Genomic DNA, 18,791 nt, shown 5'->3' with positions numbered 1-18,791 from the left:
GTAGATCAAAAGAAGGAGTGGTGCAGTCCCTGTAGACAGTGCCAGGAGGGGTTAACACAAGGGGTTTTGTTGTCACTTTGATGGTGTTTCTGAGCTAGCTGGGTGAAGAGGTCCTGGCCAGCCTCTCACAATGAGCTAGTCAAACACTGGTTACTTGCACTGTAAGAGCAAGAAGAATGAAGAGTTTCAAAGCTTGCCTTTTTAATTCTCATTTGCCTGGTTTGCATTTGAACAAATTACTACTTCCATCTACATCATAGTATTTAATACAATGTAATCAACCTGCTAGGAGGTAAAAGTCTCATTAGACTTTTTTGATTTTGCTACATTGAAATTTAAACTTGCATATTAAGCAGCAAAGACATTACCATGTGTACCCATTCATCAACTGTGTATTATAAAACACCTTTCTAGTTCAGCCCAAACAGCAAGCCATTTTCTGATTAAACCACTTAGTTAGATAAAAGGTAATTAACAGCATTCCATTATATGATGTTTACTTGCGTGGTTTGAAATTAAAACACAAAGGCATGCAGAAACTTTACCAAATCATCCTCATAACTGTTTCACAAGCATATCCCTGAAAATGATAGATTGAATCTTCTTTGAAAAAAACTGCATTCTAACATAAACCTCTCTGTAAATAAAGCAAAACAGTAAAGTAAATAGTACCTGAACTCAGATTCAATTTTATCGTTTTAATTTCATCCAAGCCTTCATCACTGGTGAGGCTGATCTAAATCCTGCCCTGCAGATTTGTACCGTGCAGAAAAAGGACAGGCAGCCAACTTCCCCGTGTAAACACAAACTGTCCTCACAAATCAATGACGACCTAACTTAATTTGGTGCTTCCAACCTACACCACAAACACAAATTCCTTCTGTACCCAACCGAAACCTAGTTTTAAAGAATAACTTCAGAGCTCTGGCTGGGCTAATCTTAACCTCTTTGGTCTCTGATAGTGTTGACCACAGGCTTAGATCTCCTGGACCTGAGTGAACCCGTCTCGCAAACCCAAACCAAAGTCAAGAGGTTGGAGGCCTCGTCGAAAACCTCATCCCTCAAGAAGAAGGCTGATGGATCTGATCTCATCGGTGTGGATGCTGAGCAGAGAGGCCAGCCTCCTCGAGGCCCGGAGACGTCATCCTTAGATTTAGGTGAGGCAGTAGCTAGTGTCCGTTGCTGCTCTCCCTTGCCTTGAGAACAAGTTCCACAAGGGACATTAAAACCATGGGCAAAGGAGCAGGAAGGGTTAATTCCATGTAGAAAACTGGGCAGGACACACTTCTTTTGTGCTTGAATTAAATGACAGTTGGGGGCTCCACTTTGAGTAACTGATGGGGAGTGGCTCATATATTTATTCAACCCACATGCACTGAGTTCCTGACAGGTGGCAGACACCACACTAGGCACTGGAGTTACAGGTAAAATCAGACATGAGTGTTGCTCTCTAGGAGCATTCAGTCTAAAGGAGGAGAGCCAGTCGACAGACAGAGACAGACAGACAGACAGACAGACAACTGTAACACAAAGTCCAGGAACAGCCAGATGGAATGGTAACTTGTAATAGGTGTGAAGATACATTCACTACAATCCCAGCTCCCATTTGGTGATGGCTTATGATGTCCAGGACTGTGTTACATGTTTTATATATATCAGTCCTTTAATTCATTCCCAACTCTTTGAAAGGAAGTGAGAAATGAAGATTTCAAATTTAAATAATTTCCCCAAGAGCTCAGTTCGTGTGAAGAAGAGCTGGGATTTGAGGCTAGCTCTAATTAACTTCAAAGTCCATACTAGCATCCACTGTACGTCTTCCTGAGAAACAAGACTTACCCTCAGCTCGTGGAACTAGTCATATTAAGCTCTTCCTTCTCAGGAGAAATAATGGTGGCGAGTATTTTAGAAAGCTGAAGGTAACTCTTTTTTCTCCAGGCTGTGACTGACTGGTGTGCATGTGTATACATATGTACATGGGTAAATATTCATAAAATTAGTATATTAGTAACTTATCCACAAGGTGGCAAATATTAAAGGAGATATATATGTGAAATCTCTTTGCACTGTGATGTGTACATGTTAGATGATCATGAATTAATTTATTCATTTGTTCAGTAAATGTTTCTCTGCATACCTACTGTGTTCCATACTATATGCTAGAAATACAAGGATAAATAATATAAGCTCTCTGCCTCAGTTAAGTTTATATTCTTTTTTAGTAAGCTTCCAGTCTAGCTGGGAGAGAGAAGAAAGATTCAGTGAGTATAATTAAATGTGCACTGCAGGAGTCCCCTGTGTTTGCACTTCAACTTTCTGAAGCTTCAGTTACCTGCTGCCTGAAAATGCTGAATGGAAAATTTCAGAAGTAAACAATTTATAAGTTTTAAATGGTGTACCATTCTGAGTAGCATGATGAAGTCTCAAGCTGCCTGGCCACATCCCACCCAGGATGTGATCACCCCTGTGTGCAGCATCTCCACACTGTGTACGCTACCTGCCCTTTCGTCACTTAGTAGCTGTCTCAGTGACCAGATTAACTGTGGTGATCCTGCAGTGCTTCCTTAATAATGGCCCTGAAGGGCAAGAGAGTGATGCTGGCAATTCGGAGATGCCAAAAGGAATTCGTTAAGTTCTTCCTTGAAGTGAAAAGGTGAAAGTGCTCAATTTAATAAGGAAAGAAAAAAAAATCATATGCTGAGGTTGCAACGTCCTATGGTAAGAATGAATCTTCTATCAATAACATTGCCTAATTTTTAAATTAAACTTTATCTTAGGTGTGTATGTATAGGAAAAAATATGGTATATATAGGGTTCAGTACCACCCACAGTTTCAGCATCCACTGAGCGTGTTGGAAAGTATCCCTCACAGATAAGGGGAGCTACTGTGTATGTTGCAATAAAGAGAAACCCAGGTTCTTCCCACAAGAGCACCTTCATGGAGTCCCTGACCCTGCCAGAGGGTTGTAGAAGGTGTCTTGTAGGAGGTGCTGTGTGAGCAGACTCTGGAGAGATGAATGGGAATTTTCCAGATGAAAAAATACAGATCAGAGAGAGGTGGGGAGGAAGGGACAGGGCATCTTTTTGATGCAGAAGAGAAAGGGATTCACACACAAATAGACAAGCACAAAAAAAATTATACCATTTCAAGCAAATACAAGTATTGTAATAGGATTCAAATAGTGAAAAATAAGTCTGAGAATCTCTGGAGGTCAAGATAATGGGAGTTCTCGGAAGCCATGGCCTTGAGTTTGGCAGGGTTGAAGGGTTTTCCACATGAGAGTGACATCAACAGATTCTACCTTAAAAAAAAAAACTTTTATCTGGTGGGTGTATATAGAAAGGAGTGGGAATATAAAGACCAATACAAACAACTAAGATCGTGACGGAGAGGATGATTAGAGGAAGACACATTTAGAAAAATTAACACAGGACTTGTGGACTGAGAAGACGTGTGTTTGCCAGCAAGGAAGACATCTAGAATGTGCCAAACTCTGTGATGAGGATACAAGAGGGGAAGGAGGGAGGGAGAAAGACAAGGTGGAAACCATTGAGTTCAGTTTTGAGCCTTTTGTACAGGGTGGGGCAAAAGTAGGTTTAGAGTTGTTCTTATGGAAAATAATACAATAATTAATAAATAATAAGAAGAAGAAACTCCGTGTTTTGCAAGCTCGCAACTGTAAACCTATTTTTTATTTGAGGAAACTGTGGGACTTCTCTGTGGAAATGTCCCTCTTAAATGTATACTTGTAGAACTCAGGAGAGAGAGCTGAGCAGGAAATGGAGATCTGAACGTCTGAAGCCTAGGAATGGATATCACACTTACGGATGTAGATGACGTCACCCAGAGACAGGTCCTAGAGGAAGCGAGCAGAACAATATGCATTTCACACCAGCTGCATACCAGGATCCCTTCTCTCCCACCCTACCCCGCTTTGAGGCCTGTCTCTTTGAGGAAAACTTTATAACTCTCTAGTACTTCCTCACCATCCATGTGTTCAAGGTTTATTCAACTACACAAATGAGTAAATGAAATTTATACATTTATATAAAAATATATTATTAAACACATTACAATATAACACACTATCAATATAAAGAAACTTAAATTTCTCTGCTTTTGAGAAAATTTTTCTATAAGAAGTTATAATAATATTTAGAGAACTTTGGAGGACACTAATGGCAAACCTATCTTTTTGTAAGGAAAAAAATGGACCCCAAGATTGTCTCAACGGTTTATTTACAGTCACACGCTTGTTAACGAGAAAGGACCCTCCAGGTTCTTCATCTGTATAAGGATGAAGCCACAAGGAGAAAACGGTGCTGGCTTTCTCTTGGCTTTCTCCATTGCCTCCTTTCTCTCCATCCCCTTTGTTAATTCCCTCCTTGGCAAGAAATTAAGCAGTCTGTACAAAAGCTGTGAAAGGTGTTCTAGTTTATTCTCACCTCCTTTTAACAGGGATCCTCTTTAAACAGAATTTCTGTCTAGAGACCTGCCAGCAGTGCCTCCCAGCCACTGCCTTACATGGAGGTCGATAGGATACAGTACTCCACAAGGTCATTCCCATGAGAGTCCATGGACTCATGCACAGAATTCAGAATGCACACAGCTCTTGAAATAAATTCAGGCAAAACAACCTGATTGTTTGACTGTAAAAGCAATCTAATTTCTTTAATAGGTTTCATTTTTATTTTGCTGCACATGCTTTAATTTTCACGTGACCTTAATGAAATGGTCTTAGGGTTTGAGTAAAACATCAGTTGAGTAAAGTTCACTAGTATGACACTTCTCAATCTTAACCAATCTCTCTTTTTGTCTCTGCTCCTCATATTCCCCCCGTCTCCCTCACCCCCTTCCTGTCTCCTCACTAGACATTCAAACACAACTGGAAAAATGGGATGATGTTAAGTTTCATGGCGATCACAAGGGCCATCCAATGGCAGAGAGAAAATCATGCTCATCTAGAACTGGCTCAAAAGAACTGTTGTGGTAAGATATTTTAAATCAAGAAATAACCATTTATGTGTCAATTGTGTAGGTTTTTCCTCTCATGTACTGAAATAGCCAATGAGTTAAGTCAATCCAAATACTTGGTGCCACGTATAACTCCTTATATATCGATTTTAATTACTGTGGCTTCTAAAACTAAATTATTTCATCTAAACTGTCAAAAACCTGCTAATATTCATAATTCAATATTCAATATTTGTTTATAATATTATGAATGTGCAATCGAGCTGATCAAAATAGGTACATGCATGTGTCTGCCGATGCGCATGTTCAATATGTGACAGGAATGACAGTTAAATTAGAGGTTTCTGGGTGCACAGGTAACCTTTTCTGACTTTCTTCATCATCACTATCAGTTAATTTACTATTTAAGGGTAATCCTGGGAGGCCATGAGAAAAACTGGCTTCCTGAATTTTGCCATATTTTTAAATCTTCCTAAAGGACAGCCTGTTTTAGTCCCCTTTTGCCCCTCACTCACCTCCACTAGTTATGACATTTTATGTTCCGTATGAGGATTACATCATGCCTGAGAGGCTTTGTGGAAATCTCTCCTGCCCTCAAAATAATCCTTTTTAATAAAGCAGAACTTTGTTAGAGGAGTGGCATTGCATTCATTTACTTTTTGCACATAATTGGACTGAATTCTAAATCATAGGCAATAACACTTAGCACATCACAGCCACTTAAATCCCAAAGATGGTCATTATAATAAAAACATATAAAAGTTACCTTTTTTATCAAAATCCTGGCGAGAGCTTTGTTCCCATGGCTCTCAATGATCCCAGTTACCTAGGTTTCTCGGCTGGGTTTCTAGCTAAATCTGCTTCTTGGTGTTCATTAGCTGCCTTCACTGGTCCTGTGCAGGTCCTCAGAGCACAGGTCTCAACCAGAGCTGAGCGGCGGGAAAAGTGCGCTGAACTCCGAGTCGGCGGCAGAGTTGGAGTTAGTGCCTCCCACACAGGTAACACATCGATTCTTCCGTGAACCCGTCTTTTCTAAGAGATGGTTTATATCTTAAATATTTTACATAAATTTTCACAAAAAGTTCTAAGTGTGTTTTCTTTATTTTATATTATAATGTGCTTTCTTACTCAGTATCTGTCTCTGTGCCTAGACTGGAAAATGAGTTAATGAAATCATGCGTCCGTAGCACTTTTTTCTGTCTCCAGCACTTACTGTTGCATTATTTGGCAATACAAAATCTGTACTACTCCATTATTAGCACTACCATGCCGCAGAAACAAAGAAAAGGAAATTACATACTGAATGCTTATTTCCATCCGTGCCCCGTGGAACAGGGTGCTTATTATGCATCAGGAGCCTGACTGCCACACTGAAACAAATTTCAAAGAAGGGTTAAATAATTATAGTATTAGCAGGAATGATAACACTAAGAGCTACCGTTTGTGAGCATGCCCACTGAGGATTAGGCACTTGACTCTGTGCCGTACATATGTTATATCTAATACTGAAATACTCCTGTGAACTATTATTAGCCTCACTTTAAAGATGCTTTAAAGGGCCTCAGTGAAGTAAAACTCCTTCTCCTGGACAACTCAGCTCACCCCCTGGCAGCAGCAGGGCGGAAATCTGACCACCAGTCTGTCCACTACTTGACTCTCGACTATAGTATAACTGACTTGTCTAGGACCAGTTATCTCCCGTGGTTACAACTGCCAAGAAGGCCAAAGTCAGTCTAAATCTTTTCATTCACTCAAATGCTTTACAAGGGTACAGCCTGGATCTAGAGCCACGAACATCTCTGAAGAAATGTGTCTACATTCATACACTCTACAATGTAGTTAAAAACAAGGGGTAGAATGAAGTAAGCCTGAAATATTCTCTTGAGCTTGCTAGATAAGATATTGAAACTAAGAAGAGAAATATATTATTTCAGGTAAAGAATAATTATAATAATAGCAAATATTATTAAATGCTATGATAAGGCCTGCCAATATATATTATAAATATCTATTTGATCCCGACAAATGGCGCCATGAGTTAATTTATTACCCTCCTGTACAGATGGGGAAACAAAGCACAGTGAGAGTTAGGAAGTTGTGCATGCATCACAACCAGTAAGTGACAGAGACTGGCTGTCTAAACCAACAGCACCTCCCTCATGCACCTCACCCTCCGCAAGGAAGAGTGGACAGTACTGCCCCCAGAACTCTACTGGAAAGCAACTCAACTAACATCCAGAACAAAGAATGCTGGGAAGCTTAATGAATTGTAAATGTAGCATGAAATATCTTTTCCTCCTCTGGGTTCATTCTAAATGTGTCTTTTTTAAAAGCAAAATAATAGCTTTTATTAGAGAAACATTTCTTAATAAAAGTGTTAGAAATTTAGATGTGACTAATGTCATTGGTACTGTTTTGTGAAGTGGGATCCTTGGGACAATTTGAAGTGGAACTAGGACGTGTGTTTCTCAAGCTGGGGGAGACTTGGCTCTGCATGGAGCAGGAGGAGGGGAAGATCAACTGGGGTCCTGGTTGCCGTGGAGACCCACAGTGCAGTATCTCATTATTCCAGTGACTGCTATTCTCCTGCTGGTTGTCTGATTTCATCCCACCACTGACCCAACAGTGTGCCTTTAAGCAAAAACAATGTGCTTTGGAAAATTTGTATGAGACTCCCAATATTGTCCTCCAAAACAATGGAAAATGCACTGTGCCCTGACTGGTGTAGTCCAGTCAGTGGGGCTTCGTGCCACAAAGAGAAAGGTCACCAGTTCGATTCCTGGTCAGGGTTCGTGTCTGAGCTGCAGGCCTGTGCCAGAGGCAACCAAGCGATGTTTCTCTCAAACACCAATGTTTCCCTCCCTCTCTTTCTCCCTTCCTTCCCCTCTCTCTAAAATTAAATTAATAAAATCTTTTTTAAAAAATAAAAGAAAATAAAACAAAATGTGCTGTGACAGTTCTCTGTCTAGATGTACCAAAATGACTCCTCTGAGAGAGTTACTTATTTATAAAGAATGTAACCATTTTTTTAAAATACTATGTGTTTATTTATCATGATTTCCCTTAACCAAGTAAATTCACAATCTTTTCATTTTAATCCCAGCCTATGGTTAAATTAGGAAAATTTCATGAACTTGACATTTAATCATTTGAAATACTGTCATTCAAATGGCAAAGGGTAGACTGACTAATCTACTTTTAATAAAAACCAAAGAGTGTTTTTACTATTAGATGCAGATTGTTCATAAATATAGGATCACTTTACAGAGATAAAATGATGAAAGTAGTATAAACACTCAAAACTGACTTGCAAACCATTCAGTAAACAACTTCAGCTCCCCAAAACTTGTCACTGCTCCACCATCACTCCGAGAGCTCACAGAAGATCAAGGGAATTTTTTCTTTCTTTTCTTTCAGGACTACTTAAATAATCCTAGGCCCAACAGGTGAAGAGCTGTTTGCAAGCCTTGTTTAAAAAACATATTTCAGAATCAAAGAAAATGGAAGTTCACGATGAGAAGAATTCTTACATTAGCTCATTTCTTATCAAGACGGAGCAAAGGAAAGACAGTACAGTCTCTTCCACACAGCGTTTCGAATACACTAATCAGAGTGGCAAGAGATTATGATAAATTACATAACCTCTGCATATTTAAGAATAAAGTTTTTGACACAATCAAACTATGTAATTAGCATGCCCTGGAGTTGAATGTTTAAAGAAATTATGCAATCTGAAAAATTAGAAAACATTTGAAAAACTGAAGAAAAACCCAGAAAGTAATGATGTAAAATTAGCAGTTTCCATAAGTGGGTGGGGAGAGTGGCGAGGCAAAAGAAAAGACTCCAACTGCTGCTGGGGACTGATGGCTCCAGCGTCCCTTTTTCCAGTCTGGACACGGAAAGGAGAGCTCCAAGACGGGCTCTTTGCCCGTCTAGTTGGGCTTCACGAAAATGCACGAAGTGTGGCAGCCAGGTTCTCTGATACTTAATCCCAATCTTGTAATTCTCTGATGTTGCTGGCTTGGCACTGCAAATGAGTCCTTCTGCATATTATAATCCCATCAGGTTGGCAGTGTCCCAAAACTTAACAATATAAACTTTAAGATGTAAGTGCAGATACGTTGTCTAAATTTTTAACCTAGTGGTGCAAAAGAAATACATTTAATAGCTGTCATATTACACACTTCATGTGTATAATGTAAAATAGTTCTAATATATTTCTTGACATGCTTACAGTAATCTTGGAAATTAATATCCCCATTTCTCAGATAAGTAATGCATCTTAGAGGGCAGAATAATTTCCCCAAGGTGACACTGCTGAGGAGCAGAGGAGCCAGCATTCAATTCACACCCATCAGCTTGGAAAGCCCTTATTCTTATCTACACCCCCCCTTGAATCAGCCACATCAAGCTTATCCACCTGAGAAAACTCCCAGACCATCTGTTTCCATTCTCATTGCAAGCCTGATTGCTATGTTTATAGGGTTAATATGAGTCAAGTGACTCTAAAAAATAGTTATCACTCACTTCCAGAAACTTTTTAAGATAGATTAGGATTGTCATCTGATCTGAAACTACGTACAATTTTGTGCCTCCTCTGCCAAATTCATTCTCAAACTCTTAGAAATGTGGATGGCTCCCATTTTATTCCACTTTGATTCAACAAATGTGATTGTTGACTATTCATAAAGCCATAGTGAGGTAGTGAAAAAATTAGAAAGAGGGTTTCGACTGGAGGAAGTATCACTTAGAAACAGATAGTACACTATACATATAGTTTGGCCTGTTGGAAGATGGTACAGGAGCCACATACACATTCCCTTGCCCCTCCTGGACATACGCAGTGAGCTGCCAATGAGGAGGGAAGCAAGCAAAGGTAGAAGAAAGGAAATAAGGAAAGGAGGGCAAGAAAGGACAGGAAGAAAGCCAAATGATCATTTTTGGCATGGTAGGAAATCTGTACATAAGAAGTGCTCAACAAATACTTGTTGAAGTAAAGAATTAGAGAATGCTAATGAAGAGAAGAAACAATACACACTTGTCAAATTTAATAATTTGTAAGTAGTGGTTAATGGGTAAAGGGTAGAAAAATAAAAAGAAAAAATTAATTCTTGATCATGTTGAAGCTAGTTTTAAAAATACCCGTGAGTTAGTCATGATAATAGACTGTCCATCTCTTTTCAACATCAGCAGTGATTCACCTTGATGCTCTACAGTACAGAATTTCATAGTTGGATGGAGATGGGAACCATGTGCGCCCTCCTTGCACAAGCTCAGAATTTGCTCTTTACACTTAAGTAGAGCTTATTTGTGAGCTTTCAATGATAAATGTCTGCTGACTGATCAAGAAAAAAAATCTGAACATCTCACTGAAGCAAGTATTTAAATTATCTGTTGTAGTGTAAGAATCCAACTCAGTAACCACTAGTCTTCAGTAACCACTGAACAAAAGTGCTGTCAGCACAGATATTTTTAAGGTATTTCTAAAGCCACACCTGATAAGTACTAATCAGAAAGATGAAAACAAAGGCCAAGTTTTATTGAACGCTTACTACCTACTGAGCATTTTGTGTGTGTATTTACATGAATTATTGTTCTCAGTTCTTGTATTGATTCTGTAAGTGAATGCACACTGTGCAGACTGAGGATTATACCACTGAGTCGTTTGTCCCGGGTCACCAGTTCCCAGTAAATAGGTCTGGCCCCAGGCAGTCTGACTCCAGAGGTTACGTTTTTCATGACTTTGTTATATTGTCACCTCAGGTCTGCTAGTTGTTACATTTTTCTCTTCTACAGTTATGCAGATCCCTTTTCCCCTTCCATTTCTTTTGAAAAGATGCTGAGCTTTCTAAAAAAGTGTTCTGGTGGGAGATCTCAGCATAAAAGCGATGCACGAGAAGCAATAAGTGACGGGCATCGAGATGAGCCAACAAAGCTATGCCAGCACAGCCTCAGCCACCAGTACGGCCAGTTTCAAATCACAATTTTGGTCACACTCACAATTTTGAATAAGGGAAATAAAACATAATAGCCTTTTTAAAGAATTAATTTATTTCTTCTTTCCTCTCACCTAGTGCTTATAATTCCAAACAAAGCTGAAGGAACTAATGTTTCCTTCCTTGGAGAGTGCAAGACCCTAAAATCCAATTAGCTTACACCAATTAAAATGCTGTTTTTAATGCTAAGGCACTTCCAGTAGGTTGCTGTAAACGTGGAGCATTTTTTCAAAATCACTCAGAGAAGAAAAGAAATGTCTCTGTCAGAGTACATGTATGAACTCCCGAGTTCCACCTGCATGTGCACCGTGCCAGTACTGAGACCCGAAATTCTCCTAGTGTGATCCCTCCACCAGCCTGATCTGCATCACCTGCAAACTTGTTAGAAAGGCAGATTCTGGGGCTACACCCCACCTACTGAACCAGAAACCCTAGGGGTGGACCCAGTAACCTGCATTTGAGTCAGTCCTCCAGGGGATCCTGATGCCCACTAACGCAGGAGAGCTACTGATACAGAGCACTACTGTGCCCCTGGAACAGCTGTGGCCCAAACAAATGGGTGTCATGGTCTTGTTTGCCGTTCCTCTAGGTCAACACTAAGCCACAGCCACAGTTTACAAGCCCTGCTCACACAGGCTTTCCCATTATCACGGGTTTGCCCATAATCTTTATTTGCACACAAACCTCAACTTGAAAACTGCTTTTTTACATTCAGTATTTCCCTGTACTTCATAACGTTCATCTCATGCTTCTCTGGGAAAAATATATGGCTTTCTAACGTGAGGTAGATAACACTTGTTTAGTAATAATCCAAAGCCTTTCTAACAACATGGAAAATACCATTTACCTGAGTAGCAATTGCACTAGCAAAATATAATTTCATTTGCACGATAAGATTTTATACTTGCTGTTTTGGGTGGTAAAGAGAATGTGAACTGTTAAGTCTAGAATCCTGAGACAGAGATTTTCCTCTTCTCCCTTTGTCTCCTGTGACTCCTAATCCACTCGGGTCATGAAACATTGATGAAGGGAAGCTGGTGGCAGTAATGGAGTCCTGTGAGGTCAGGCTTCATGGGAAAGACAGATCGCATTTCACTGGTGAAAAGTGCCTGGGACAGAAGAAGGTGGCTTGGCACAAAAATATTGGTGCTTTATTTTCCTTCTAATGCCGTTCACAGCTCATTCATGACATTATTACACAAACATACAAAGCTCAGGTCTTGCCATGCATCCACAGTTTAAAATTTACTTCTTTGTTTATTTCCTTAATGAAGGAACCAGCAGGAAGACGTAAGAGTAGGTTCCAAAAGCAATGGATTAAGAGATGGAGACTCATATAACCAGCTGGGAAAGAAATGCCAAAATCAGTTTGCCAAGTTAGAGACAGGACTGGGTAACACTCGACAAGAAAAAAATATTCCATCACCTTTGGGGTTTACTTTTCTACCAGGCTATAACCCCCTCACATTTACAAATTTGAAAGGTTGTAAACCATCTGCATCTATATATTTGTTCATCAAACATTGTGACCAAAGAGTGTCAGACAAGGGCTGTGACGGGATGAAAGGTAGCCAGCAAAAAGCCATGTCTCCACCCTAACCCCCAGAACCCCGAGGTAGTTTGTTTCCCTGGTACGTTTGGGTCCCGTTCCCTCCCTGCCTCGGTTGTCTGCGGGCCTTTCACAAACCTACGAAGAAAATAGTCTGGAGGTGCACCTCTTATTTTCCACAATTAATTTTTCAAAAAGAAAGTATTCGTTGTTTGTCAAATTGAAAACTAACAACATGTTTACAAATTCCAGCAGACTCTTTGCTAAGCCTGTTAATTGTGACAGAGCGGTTGGTGTCACCAGCCCTGATTTCATCTACGTGACTGTTATTTAACAGAGAACGATGAACTCAGGAAATGGGACGTAAGGCAGATGTGCACCAACAGAGGGAAGGCAAAGGAAAGATGATGCAGCGTGCAGACCTGCTACCCTCTTAAAGAGAAAGACCTTACCACCACCGTTCATTTCTACAGCTCCCCCAGTTCTACCTGAGGCTGGTCCTTCTAACAAGCTGACAGCTTGAGTGTCAGCTTCTAGGTCTCATCTTCTGATGGAGATTCTCCATTCCAGCTGCCTGTTAGAATCATATGGGAGACTTACTAAAATATTAATGCCTAGCACCAAGGCTAATTAAAGTAAGATCTTTGGTTTCAACGTGACCAGGGCTGAGTGAGACCCTGTTAGATGAATCATGCGTGCGTGTGCCCACACATTTTGGCGCCCTGCCAGTTTGGGCAATATCATGCTTGCAAAGTACTCCAAAAATGACATCAATTGCAGGTGCTGCTTAAACTCTAGGGGAATGTGGGAAAAGGAAAAATGATTGTACTTTTGTGTTATGGGATTCCAATATTGTAACACCATGTGTCTGATTTATTTCAGGCTCGGCTGACCAAAGAGCAGCGCTGGGGAAGTGCATTACTCTCCAGAAACCACTCCTTAGAAGAGGAATTTGAAAGGGCAAAAGCAGCAGTGGAGGTAACTTTTCTAAAACTGTTTTTGTGTCATGTTTCTGAGACAGGAATTCCAAAAATACAATTTTGGCAGGAAACACATGAAATGAGTCTTACTTTACAGACATGAAATAAACCTGACTATGACTGTTAAAATGAGACCCATTACCAGAGAACTTTTGACTTCCTACCAGCAGTGACTAATAGATGTCCCCTCTTATGCCGATCTGTGGTGAATTTGCAGCGACTGTCTGGAGAACTCTGAGGCTCACCTGGGTTCTATGATGAGCCTGTGCTATGCATCTTCTCTGCGTCTCCGTGAGGCCAAGATCCATGCGACATTTTTAGCTCTCTGGCCTGAAACATACACAAGGCCTGAAACATAGAAGGTCTTGCTGCCCCGGAAATATTATACATTTTCCTAACTGAGAAGGTATGGCTGAAATATTCTGGCCAATGGGGGGCCTATCTTGATTCAAGCTGTATTTTTTTTTTTTTTTTGCTGTTAAGAGTATCCAAAACAAATGATAAGATTTCATGCTTTTTATGTCCAAGTAATATTCCATTGTATATATACATACCACATCTTCTTTATTCAGTTGTCTATTGATGGACACTTAGGTTGCATCCATATCTTATCTACTGCAAATAATGCTGCAGTAAACCTAAGGATGCACGTATCTTTTCAAATCTAAAAAACAAAATTAATGAACAAAAACACAAATTCACAGATACAGAGAACAAACTGATGGTTGTCAGGTGGGAGGGGGGTTGGAGGGATTGATAGAAAGGTGAAGGAATTAAGAAATACAAATTGGTAGTTACCAAACAGTCACGGGAGTATAAAGTACAGATAGGGAATGTAGTCCATAATATTATAATAACTATGAACAGTGCCAGGTGCATCCTGGAATTATGGAGGGATCATCTCATGAGTTATACAAATGTCTAACCTCTACACTGTACACCTGAAACTAATATAATATTGAATGTCACCTGTAATTGAAAAATAAAAATAAAAAAGAACATTCCAAACAATGACAGTGTTGATAAATCAAATGAGATACTTAATTCAAACAATAATTTGCTTACTTAGCCTTTCAATGAGAAAGGAGGAGGAGGAGGAAGAGGAGGAAGGAAGGAAGAAAGAAGGGAAGCCAAACAAGGCACTCTTTGCTGTTTTTTTAATCCACTTTCTTTCTGGTCAGAATCACAAAGAGTGCTTCAGAAACTCCATGTGTGGGACCCATCACAGCTTTGCCACTTCACTGTCTGAGAGTGGAGCTTTCTCCGAACCCAATTAGGACCTTGTCAGAATCTCCATTTCTATTGCTGATAGGAAGTCTCGAAGATTTAAAGTATTCTTGTAATATGGTTCATTTATGTAGCTGTCTTATTGCTAAAATTTGGGTAAAATTGTTATGCTAAGAGCAGTCTTTCAGTAACTCCATGCTTGAAATACAATTAAATCATATTTTCAGTTTCGTAGTAAAAGGATTCTTTGTATTCTAGGAAATAATTCCAGCCATAATTTCACATCATCATTCAGAAACCCAGTAAAAGAACACTTTTATCTCATCACAACACAATCTACCCAAATTTCTTTTTAAATTTTAACCTTTTTTATTTAAAAAAAATAATCTGTATTTAGAGCTCTTCAATGTGATCAACATATATATTTGATTGAGACCACACTATCCAACTGCATGGAGCCCATAGCTCAATTTTTCTTAAATGTAGATTTTTTCAGACTTAAGAACTAATTTAAATTTATCTTTTGATCTCCTGCTGCATGTAGTGCACTGAATTAGCACTAAAGAGAAAATTATTGGCACTGGCTGGCGTAGCTCAGTGGATTGAGCGCGGGCTGTGAACCAAAGTATCGCAGGTTCGATTCCCAGCCAGGGCACATTCCTGGGTTGCAGGCCACGGCCCCAGAAACACTGATGTCTCTCTATCTCTCCCTCTCTCTCTCTCTGTTTCTCTCTCTCTCTCTTTCTCCCTCCCTTCCCTCTCTAAAAATAAATGAATAAATCTTAAAAAAAAAGACAAGAGAAAATTATTTAAAACCATAACATCTTGGATCACTACAGACAGAGTTTATCTGTTCCTATTTATAATGAGGAAGACAGTAAGTTCACACTTAGAAGTAACATATCAACAAGACAAAAATTATCCATCTATCTATATCTATCTCTATGTGATATATAGATGTAGATATATTGATGTACAGACATACATACTCACAAAATCATTTCATCTCAGTTTTGGTAGACACCTTAGAAGTCATGTATCCCAACCAGGCACAGAAACCAATTTTTTTCTATTCAGCCTTACTTGGCAAGTTATTTATTCCAAAGTACCCTGTTTCTACTTCAACACCTCTAATTAGGGACAACTCACTTCTCTTCAGGAAAACTTATTTTAGTTTTCGACAGTCTTGACTGTTAAAAAGCCCTTCCCCATATCGTGCTGAAATTGGCCTACCAACAGCTTCCAGTTCTGCTTCGTCTCGGCCTCGCCCTCCCTGGAACGAGGTAGAATCAGCCGGATATCTGCTCTACAGTGACGCCCACCTCACCCCCCCCCACCTAACCCCCCCCAACCCCGGGCTTTTCTTCTCCTGTCTCCTCCTCGTCTCTCCTCAGTTGTTATTTCAGTCTCCCTCTGAGAGCTTCATTTCATCAACAGTGTGGGCCTCAGTTTCCATACCGGTATGGTCCTTTCCAGTTACAAAATCCTAGGAGGCTGTAAGTTACTTCAAGTAGTTATTCATTTGACAAATGTTACTGGCCGTCTATATGTGCGGGCTGCTGAACTAGGAACTAGGGATAATGAGCCAGCCTTAATTAGCTCACAGTAGCATGGACCAGAGGACCAATGTGGACAAATCACTTGTTCCATCTACTTTCGTTTCCTTATCTGTAAGGTGAGGGAATTGGGCTTCTAACAGACTAAAATCCTATAAATAGAAAGTACAAAATTTCCAGCAAATCAGAAAATTGTAAGCAAATTTGCTTGGCTGGAAGCCTGGAACTGAGAAGCTTCCTGAAGGAATAAGGGAGGATGATTGCTGATCAGAAGGTGAGAACAGGTGTGAATAAAAAAAGGTGAGAGATGGGGAGTGTTTCACTAAGCTAATGGTACATCAGACCACAAAACCACACACACACACGGACTCTGTACTTCCTGCCATTACTCATATCCAGGGCATAATCTAAATGCATAGCAGAAGACATACTAAAATGCATCAGAGGCTTGGAAATATACACACCCTTGACCCAGCCACTTCTTAGAATTTACCTTAGAGAAATAATTGTGAAAGTTGATGATATTTTATCTATAGAATTGTTTCAAGTGGTAAAAATGGTAAAAATTTGGAAACAGCCTAAATGTCTCATGATACAGATTTAACTAAAATATATCTCTATTATCTCTAAAATCTATCTCTATAATATAGTTTTACAAAACTATATTACAGAAAAATAAGATCATGTAAAAATAGTGATAATTAGAATAATAATTTATACACTGACAGTTTTAAAATAGGATCCCAACTTTGTAAAACAAAAATAGCATAACACCTAACATGTTCAAGTATGTGCTATGAGCGAGGCACTACATTGGGTGTGTTACGTGGATTCTCATTCATCCCTCACAGTCCTATGAGGGACGTGATACTACTAGTCTCACTTTGCAGGTGACAGACAGAGGCTTAAACCGATTGCAGTTATGTGTCATTGTATAATCAATTAAGATAGATTGACAAAGGAACAACCCTAATTTAGCACGCTACAAACACATGATTTTCACCCAGACCCCAAATCACCGCACTTTGCAGTAAAGGATAAAGAGTGTGTGTCAAAACGGGTGGCTGGATTTGGGATATCTTATTTCGTCTCTTAGTTTATCTGTATTTTCCAAATGTTCCATCAGAAACATGTGTTATGTTGGTAATCGAGGAAAAAGTGGTAAGTTATAGACATTACAGAGGACATAAGATTCTTACAAGAACCAGAAGTGCCCCTTTCTTCATTCTTACACCAATAAGGAACAGTACCACAGATTGACTTCGGCAGACGGACAGTTCTTAACAATAGTTGAGACCGAGACGAAAATCGTTTTCTAAACTGAATTTTTCCAAAGTCTCCATTTTATATTTTGTATCATCTGATTTTGATAGTCTTTCTATTTCACAGTCTATTTCCATTCTTAAGTGCTAACTTCTTTATTTTATTTATATATATTTTTTCACCATCATGCCTAATGACCTGGCAGCTGGCCCCCAGTCCAGCATCTGCCCCTCAGTCCCCTCCTGAGCCCTGGGGCACTGATGTCCTCCTCCTCTTCTCGCACAGCAACCTCGCTGCCCACCGTCTCTGTCTTTCCCCAACAGAGGAAACTCTCTCCCCTCATCCTCACATGGCTGGATCATTCTCCTTGTTTGAGTTTTAGCTTGAGCGTCAGGGCTCCAGGAAAGCTGACCCTGACCACCCGTTGCTAGCACAGCACCTAGAGCTTTGTTTTTCCTCCTCATATTTATCACTGGTTTGTTTTGATTTATTTGTCCGTTTGTTGTCTTTCTGCTTTCAAATGCACCTCCCATGAGAAAGGGGTCCTTCTCTCTTGTTTACCACTTCACCTCAATATCTAGGACAGCGTCTGGTACCTAGTAAGTATTCAGTAAATATTTGTTGAATTAATAGATGGATAACTGATTGTTAATCACCTAATGTAGGCAATTCGTTCTATCATCCATAAATATCATTGCATGTAAAGTGCCATATCACCTCTTAATAAAATTTAGTACCTGCATTTTCAAAGCTAATATAAACAAGCAGTTCTCTCTCTGGCATACAGGTTCCTGCCAGGGACTGTGCTGAAGTGTCATCCCCTGGGTTTGTCTTGGTCTCAGTGTCAGTCAGTGAGACACATGTATAAGAATGCAGGAAGCACCAACCAATTTTCTGTGGAGCAACACTGGGCACATCTTGTTTCCTGCATGGTACAAACTAGTTTTTACTTATACTAAGTAGCACCTGACAACATATAATGCAACTAACATTTGAGTTAAAATATCCTAAAATGCAGTATCTTCTACTGGAGAAAAGATGGCTGATGCACATGCATATTTATTGCATATCATAAATGACCTGGGAACTATTCTGTGCAAAGGCTGACATGGCTCAAGCTCAAGGTGGTCTCGTGAGGCTTTTTGCTTCCATAGGCTTTTTGCCTTCATTAAAGAAAAATCACTGCAAATTTATCTCTGCTCAAAGTTGTGTAATTTTAGGACAAAGAGCCAAAAATTCCTATTTGGG

General features: G+C 39.7%; 1 protein-coding gene across 10 annotated transcripts in view; it reads left to right on the top strand.

Annotated features, from left to right (window-relative positions):
• Positions 1-18,791, top strand: part of PEX5L (peroxisomal biogenesis factor 5 like) — a 204,570-nt gene that overhangs the window by 143,330 nt on the left and 42,449 nt on the right. For all 10 annotated transcript variants that reach the window (XM_045851695.1, XM_045851692.1, XM_045851691.1 and 7 more), the window contains 4 exons: positions 963-1,157; positions 4,870-4,987; positions 5,874-5,970; positions 13,400-13,495. In XM_045851695.1, the coding sequence (XP_045707651.1) occupies positions 963-1,157; positions 4,870-4,987; positions 5,874-5,970; positions 13,400-13,495 (506 nt within the window). The remainder of the gene's footprint in view (positions 1-962; positions 1,158-4,869; positions 4,988-5,873; positions 5,971-13,399; positions 13,496-18,791) is intronic.

The sequence above is a fragment of the Phyllostomus hastatus genome, unplaced genomic scaffold, assembly GCF_019186645.2.
Source record: "Phyllostomus hastatus isolate PE091 unplaced genomic scaffold, TTU_PhHast_1.1 phas_contig_86, whole genome shotgun sequence".
Lineage (NCBI taxonomy): Eukaryota > Metazoa > Chordata > Mammalia > Chiroptera > Phyllostomidae > Phyllostomus > Phyllostomus hastatus.
This window is presented reverse-complemented; position numbering and strand designations above follow the sequence as displayed.